The following is an 8,123-nucleotide window of genomic DNA, read 5'->3' on the forward strand; positions in this document are numbered from 1 at the left end:
ATACATACATACATACATACACACACACACACACACTCACACACACACACACACACATACATACATACATACATACATACATAAAATATATTTGCACGTCAGCATATTCATAATCAACCTTTGGTGGTCAGTTTTCAGGAACTTGGCACACCATTTGGAAAAGCAAGAAATTTGTCCACGATGATTCAATCAATATTGAGTCTAAAGAATTTTCTTCAAACTCAAGAGGAAGTATTTCATTTGTGGAAACGGATGCAAGGTAAAGTTCGTCCTTTTAATCGGAATATTTTTAACAAATGGAAAATAAGATAGCTTTAAATCGTTTGAATGAAAAGTTTATTGTATGCAATTTTAACACTGATGAAACACGAGAAAAGGGAGTTGTAAAATATCCAGAGTTATTACTGCCCAAGAGCAAAAAGTATTGGTCTCTCAACAAAATGATTGATTGTTTGTAATCCAATATCAATATTTACGCTCACTAATTCCTCTCTTTTTAAGCCATTATTAAGGTTACACTAGTTCGGTGTGATTGAACCATTAAACTGTTGGTTTTATATCAGCGTGACCATTTCCTAAGTTAGTTGTCAACGAAGGTTAGCAAGCCAAGGCTGTAGAATCAATTAAACCACCCAATACAATGTCACACCACCATATTTATAACAAAGACTGACACCGTGAGAAGGTATTAGTGAAGACATAATAATATAAGGAGAGGCTATGTACTGGCACATGTATGATTTGTTAACGTCATACAGAACCGCTCATTAATCACGACATGGGACCAGTAAGACCAGATAAAACATGTTACTTCATTATAGTGATATACTGTTTTACTGCTTTACTAATTTTAGCTATACATACATACAGACAGACAGACAGACAGACAGACAGACAAGACCTGCTGAGAAGAATTGAGGTTCTAGCCAAAATTCCAAATAATGATCCAGATATATCTGTTTCCTCATTCTACGACTTTTTAACTGAGATAGTATGTTAAATTCTGCTCATTTTCCCGATTTCTGTTGGTCCGTTATATATTTTCAGTGAGATTGGTGATTAAATTGGGGGCTTTTACTTCCACTTTCTAGTGAGCTGGTGCTTCGTGTACCTTCTAATATAATTATGAATATGTGTATGTGTGTGTGTGTGTGTACGCACGCACACACATACACACATATAGTCATCATACTCATGGATCATGAGATAAGCGGAAAGAATAGCAATATTTAATCATATATCCAGATATATTACAATATATTCTCTTGACTCAGATTTGTAACTTCTGTAACCTCTGGTTTAAGTTTGAAACTCTTTAGATTACTTTGACATGATTTCTAGAACAGCATACAGTCAGCCTTTTAGTGCTGATCCTCCAGTATATAGACATCTATATAATAATTGATAATGTCTTTATGTACACCTTTTGAAACTTGATATTCAAAGGGAATACTTTATAGGACTGTAAAACACTAAACTAGTCCTTGACCATCAACTCGGCCTTGATATGGTAGGCAGAGCGGGTAGTGGCTTTCGCAACCGTACCTCATACGTAGTAATCCATGAGATTACAATCGGGGAATTAGGAGGCCAGAAATTGGGGCTGGTGAAGTCGTACAAATTATCGGACAGCCGCTTCTGCTGCCACATGTATGGCCTTTCAATAGCAACCTTCTCCAGCCAGGGTTTGCTCACAGTCTCCAACAGATTCACATAATTGTCTGAATTGAGCCCCGGCTGTTGAATAAATTCTAACGTGCTGACACATTCAGAACGCCTGTTGTGTCCCTTCCTGCTTGTCACTGCTTCGTAGTTTCCGTTGCAGCTCTCCAGGTCACGTCTTACAGCCTTAAGACAGAGCATTGAGCAGCAGGCATGCCGTCACTATTGTTAATACGCGGCGCAAGTCATCATGATACTGGTAACTCTTTTCCGGTATTCAAATGGCTTTCAATCCTCCATGTTAGCTACCTTTTTCTCAACTACGACTTTCTTTAATCTTCATGCTTTCCAATACATCAAGCTGTTCTTGAAAGAAAGGAGACATTAAAATCGTCAAATTTAGCTCGAATACTCTCTACTACAACTAAAGTACTTTGGTAACATATATGATTTTTCTTTTCTTCGCAATAGAGAAAACAAGTTGCACTCGACACCTGTAACTGGGGTGGCAAAAACAGACAAAAACAGTAAGTGTATTTTTTTCTTATTTCTCTTGCATTTTGTATTTCTCTTGTGATAAAACGCTTGAAAGCATGAGGAAACTATCGTATTAATGTATGGTTTGACGATATGCATAGATAACTGTATGGGTGTTTAGCGTGAATGGATATAAAGATAATATAGGAATAAAGCTTCAATGTATATAAATGGAAATATAGTTTGAATATACTCGTATAAAAAGTCATATTGACTGCAGATGAATAGTTTAAATATTTGTAGAGATATAAATTGTATGAATATATGTGAAGCTAACTGTATGGAATTATATTTGGAATATATATATGCAGATATTTTAATAGAAATGTTTGAATATATATAGAAAGAGAGAGATTTGTAGCAGTCTAGTTCGAATGCTTATAAAGGTAACTAAATGCAAGTGTAATATGATTATATGAGAGATAACTATATGGAGGTATACTTTAAATATTTGTAGATGAGTAATTCAATGAGATGGGCTTTAAATGTATAGAGTGATATATAAGTGGAGCTATTGTTTTAACAAATATAGATATGTACAAATGGAGCTATAGAATAAAGATATGGAAGAGTGTAGAACACAAATGAATGAAAATATAATTTTTGGAGTTTCTGCTGTATAGATGAAGAATTCAGATTCATTCATGTACGTCTTCACAAGTTGTTTTCATACCAAGACAATATACCTATACTTTTACATGTTTTCGTAATAGTTGAGGTAGAGGAGTGGGTGACTGATACACACAATAGAGATAGGTTGAGTTACAACCCTCATGGAAGATATTTTGGATGGACATGCGCGTAGATAGGGAAAAAGTTTTTCTTTTTCTAAATTTGGTAAACAGGATACGTATCTAGATTGATGCACTGGTGAATAGCGTCGAAAATAGTTTTGTTTATGGTGATTTATACAATGACACTAATATTGGTGCATTCTTAATATTGAAGCAAAGGGTACTGAACACTATATAAGGTGAAACTAACTTCATTTTATAAAATACATAGCCTGTGTGTTGGTGACAGAATACTACTTCAATGAAGTAGAAAATGTTTAATAGGTTAATCATAGAAGTTCATTCGGTATATTTAACCTTGAAACTACATAGCCCTATATATAGTTTAGTTCAAATTTTTTAATCAAAGCAAAATAGTTGATAACACTAACAACATATTATTTTGGTTAAATATTTCGACTGAGTATTTTATTTGAATGCAACACAAGTTTCGAAGAATTTAGAAAGTAAAGAAATAAACTAACACCCACCCACCACTCTACGCAACTCATTCAAGAAACTATGGAAGCTGGTAACTTAAGATGCTCTCCGAAATATTCTATATAACAATACAATGGATTTATGTGTGGATTATCCTGTTACCAAAAAAAGTGAGGGTTTGTTTCTGCTTTATAAAGCAGCATCAGCACAACTCTGAAGCTGCAACAGTTATATTACTTCTAAGGAAATTTTCTGATTATCACAAAAGAGTTTAAAATTAAAAATGAACATTGAAATATTTGTACTTTTATAAATCAGTCACGAAGAGGATGATGAAGAGACAAATTGAATAGTAAATTTCGAGAGGGAATTGCCGTGATTCCTGCATTTCCTGACCACATGTATCACATATGTAACAGATATATATTACTGATAGATGTAATGAATGCAACAGTTAGTAGTATTAATAGCAGATTATCTAAATTCCGTGGGACAGTGTGATATGCACTAAATGAACCAATAGAAGGAAAAAGATTATTTCTTACAGATTTTATTTATGAGTCAGTTCTTCGATAGGAGCAAGTTACAAAGGCTGTATCAGTCGGCTGTTTTACAGCGATGACGGGACGTTGATAGTAAGAACAGCAGCCCTGTACTTCCGGCCACGAATCGGATAGTAAAGAGAAATAGGCATACTAGAAAGATATAGACATATTCGTGCGCCAAAGTGTTGGATGAAAAAAAGAGAGAGGCATGTTCCTTTGGCAAAGTGCCGGGTGAGAGAGAGAGAGAGAGAGAGAGCATGCACTTTCGGCAGCGATGCCGAATAAAGAAGGAAGAATTCTATTTAGTGTTCTGTATTTATACATGTTTGAAAGTTGGATGTAGGTTGAAGAACAAAAGAAGGTGAATGCGTTTATCTCCGTTGAGCTGTTAAGTTAAGGAACAGAACTTATCTAAGTATGATAGTTGACATGCATAAATTTACAATTGCAATTGCCGAGAACAATAGAAAGGAGCCTACAGAAGAAAAAAATCTAGTCTGGGGTTTTGATTCTTGGCTAAAAATCCAGGAAACAATCATTTTCATCACTATCACCTTTTAGTGATGTTTTCAAAAACGAAACGATTCTAGGAAAATTGACAGAGATGTACACTGCGTGAAAATTTAACAACATTCTAATTTGTGAATGAAGAATATAAAGTGTACAGGATACAGGTGGATGTAATGCAAGATCAGAAATATGAAAGATAATAAGAAAGGAAATCTGGGGATATACATTTGGGACAGCAGGTGCATATTCGAGTGCGTTGCAATAGCATACAGGGCCGGTTATGTACAGAGCGTGCCGTCTGGTTTCGTGCGTGTCAGCTTGGGAACAGCGTTAAGTGAGTTTGCTCGTAACTGGATACCGAATTGTTTATACATGTACGTGGGAACGGTGCAGCTGCGGACTTCCGTTGAAGGAGCCGAGGCAGAGAGTGCCATTCTGAATCCTTGGTCTAATAGGAAAATTTCTGGTAGAAGAGTGCATTCTGTGGAAGGTGCTTTAAATGAAGTGCAGAAGCCTAGTGTGTCTGGCACTGTAACTAAATGTGATTGCTGTGGGAAAGCAAATACGACAAACTAACTGCAAGACAAATGATGGATGCGCAAATTCAGGTAACTTATTCTATGCGCATCGTAACCAGAGTGAGATCATAAAGAGGTAAGTCTCTGGAAGTGCGAGCGCAGAAAGCATGGTCCGTGTTTCATAGTTCAAAGAGGCATCCGACGTGCGCAGAGTTGACACAGACATGGAAACTAATTGCTGAAGGCACAAATATTAGAGAGAGAGAGGGAGGGAGAGAGAGAGAGAGAGAGAGAGAAAGAGTGTGTGTGTGTGTGTGTGTGATAGTGGCTGTAAGCGTGAATGCATGTATATACGAACGTTTCTTTTTTTAAGATATATATATATATATATATATATATATATATATATATATATATATATATATATATATATATATAGAATTCTGCAGCAAAAAATAAGTAAACAAGCAAAAACCTGCAAGCATTTATGCAAATAAGCAACGTACAATATGTGTTTATTATTTTTCAGTTACAGTGAGGATCGTCTCAACGGACTACAATTCTACGGCACTGCTCATTTACTGTACCGATCTCACAGAGTCTACATGTCATCCAGACCATTACTATTTCGAGATAGCCTCAAGGACGCGCACAATGGAACCCGATGATGAAATACGGATTCTGACTGAAATAAATACTGTCAGTGGAAGATTTGAAGAAATGACGTACCTGGGTGCAGGTAACTTTCACATTCACATTTAAGGGAGAAAATATATTATAGTCATGAAAACAAAACGTCAGATTATGAGAATTAGTTCTTAGTGATACATTCTGAGATTATGTCATCTGAGGTCAAGCTAACGAGGAATCTTCAATGCGGACGTTCGACCAGCTAAAATGATCAACTAGAGCTTCTTCAAATTACAATTTACAATTAAAAAAAAAAAAAGTAAACATGGGATAGTGTGATCACACTCATTCCTATACATAAGTAAAAATGGGATGAGTGTGATCACAAGTCTACTCGATCAGGGCTGATTTGAGGGTGACAACAGCATTCGAGGGATCAGAATAAGTAATATAGCTAGACAAATGTCATATCCGAAGAACTACAGCATCCGGAAGAATAAATTCTAGTTTTACATATTAGGGTTTCCGGATAATATGCACATGGGTCATCAAAACCTCTGGAAATTATAAAATCTGAGTGACTAGGACATTAAAGAAGTATGACATCACCGGAGATAAAAGGATACCCATGGAAATAGACTTTAGCTTCTTCTTCAAATTTGATTCAATCATCATTCTTTACCAGCATTCAAACAATATCTATCCTGTCAGTGATCCTGATATACCCCTATCCTTGTCTTGTTGGTTGACTCATAGAAATCCATTCTGTTTGAAGATAATTTATATCCCTACATTCCATCTACTTCACTTAGATTTTTCATTTTGAGTTATATTTAAATAAACATTTTTTTCTCACAAAACATGCAATATGGACTTCTCTTCTTGTGACTGTGAAATAGTCCAAACTGTGAGTCATCTGAAGGTTTGCTCTTATTGTATTTTCCTTGATATTTGAATAATTTGAGAAACAACACAAATGTTTCGCAATATTGCATAAAAAGAGAGAAGATTTTAGATAGACATGTCATAATTATTATATCCGTTTCTAATTTTGGAACAAGGCCAGCAGTTTCTGAGGAAGGGATCAATCGATTACATTGACTTCCAGTGCTCAACATTTTATCGATCACGAAAGGATGAAAGGCAAAGTCGACCCCGACGGAATTAGAATTCAGAAAATAAAGACGGACGAAATGCCGCAAAGCATTTTGCCCGGCATGCTAACGATTCTGCCAGGTCGCCGCCTTTGTCATAACAATAATATTAAAATTATCATCTTTATCATATCATTTATTTTTGGCACTTATATTGTCTTGTTTATTTCAGACTGTGAAGGAGACAGTGTCGTATTCGATTCCATTCCCGTCACCGCATCCTTCTCCCTGGACAATGTAAGCACAAAGTTTTAAATCACTACGGTCTATAATGTGAAGTAATAGTTCATAGAAGAAATCAGAAGAATTTTTATATCATAGACTGCCTCTGTCAAAACGAAATTAAGGTTAAAAAACTACAATAATGTGTCCTGAAATACTTTCAATAGATATGAACTCAAAACATATGTGGGTTGATAGGTAAACACTTTATCTACTTACCCAATACTGAAAACATTTGGAAAAGAACCCCTCTTTATCTTTAGAGTGAAAGTGCTAATTACGACACAAATATATCGAAATGTCACATATCGTATTGATACTAGGATATAGCTACTGATTCCTTTACAAATTTGTAGGTCTCTCTTGTGGAGTCAATGTATATCTTAAGGTTTTTTATATCTTGTAATGTTATTGTATGTCTTGTAGTATTGCTGTGTGACTTTTAGTATTGTAGTATATATTATAGTATTGTTGCGTGTCTTATGGTATTGATGAATGTTAAGTAGTATTGGTGTACGACTTGTAATATTGGGTGTATTATTTTGTTTATGAGCGTCCTGCAGTATTGTTGTGGGCCTTGCAGCATTGTCGTGTCGTTTAATATGGTAATATATTTGTAGTACCACTGTGTGCCTTGCAGAGTTATTGCATGCTGTATAGAGTTGTGTCGTAATGTTGTTAAATGAAGTCGGTAAGCTCCAGCGAAAGCTCGAAGATCCTAACTTCCCGCAGAAGTGCTTTGGGAACACCTAGCCACAATGATGTTTCAGACCTAGAGACTGGTTCAATGAAAACAGCAAGAAGACACAGGATTTGCTGGCTAAGAAGATATCGCTCCCCACATGCTCCTTTCTCGGCCGACTTTTCCTAATGAGAAAAGCATTCCTTCGACTTATATATAATGTACTCTTATTATTTGAAAATAATTCATACATGTGATACTCCATACATGTGATACATAGTGAATCATAACCCCATTAAAATATATAAAAATTAATTTAACTAAATATACATATAATCACCTAAGCTATCAAAAAATAAGACTAATACATTTAAATAAATAAAAATTTGTAATAAAAATTGAAATTCTCACAATTAAATAAGTAGAAGTTAAATAAATATGTTTATATA

At 35.2% G+C, this 8,123-nt stretch overlaps 1 protein-coding gene across 1 annotated transcript in view; it reads left to right on the top strand.

Annotated features, from left to right (window-relative positions):
- LOC106871838 (uncharacterized) overlaps positions 1 to 8,123 on the top strand; it is a 45,892-nt gene that overhangs the window by 6,440 nt on the left and 31,329 nt on the right. The window contains exons 2-5 of the mRNA XM_052965558.1: positions 132 to 259; positions 2,134 to 2,189; positions 5,516 to 5,725; positions 6,943 to 7,007. Of these exons, the coding sequence (XP_052821518.1) occupies positions 132 to 259; positions 2,134 to 2,189; positions 5,516 to 5,725; positions 6,943 to 7,007 (459 nt within the window). The remainder of the gene's footprint in view (positions 1 to 131; positions 260 to 2,133; positions 2,190 to 5,515; positions 5,726 to 6,942; positions 7,008 to 8,123) is intronic.

The sequence above is a fragment of the Octopus bimaculoides genome, chromosome 2, assembly GCF_001194135.2.
Source record: "Octopus bimaculoides isolate UCB-OBI-ISO-001 chromosome 2, ASM119413v2, whole genome shotgun sequence".
Lineage (NCBI taxonomy): Eukaryota > Metazoa > Mollusca > Cephalopoda > Octopoda > Octopodidae > Octopus > Octopus bimaculoides.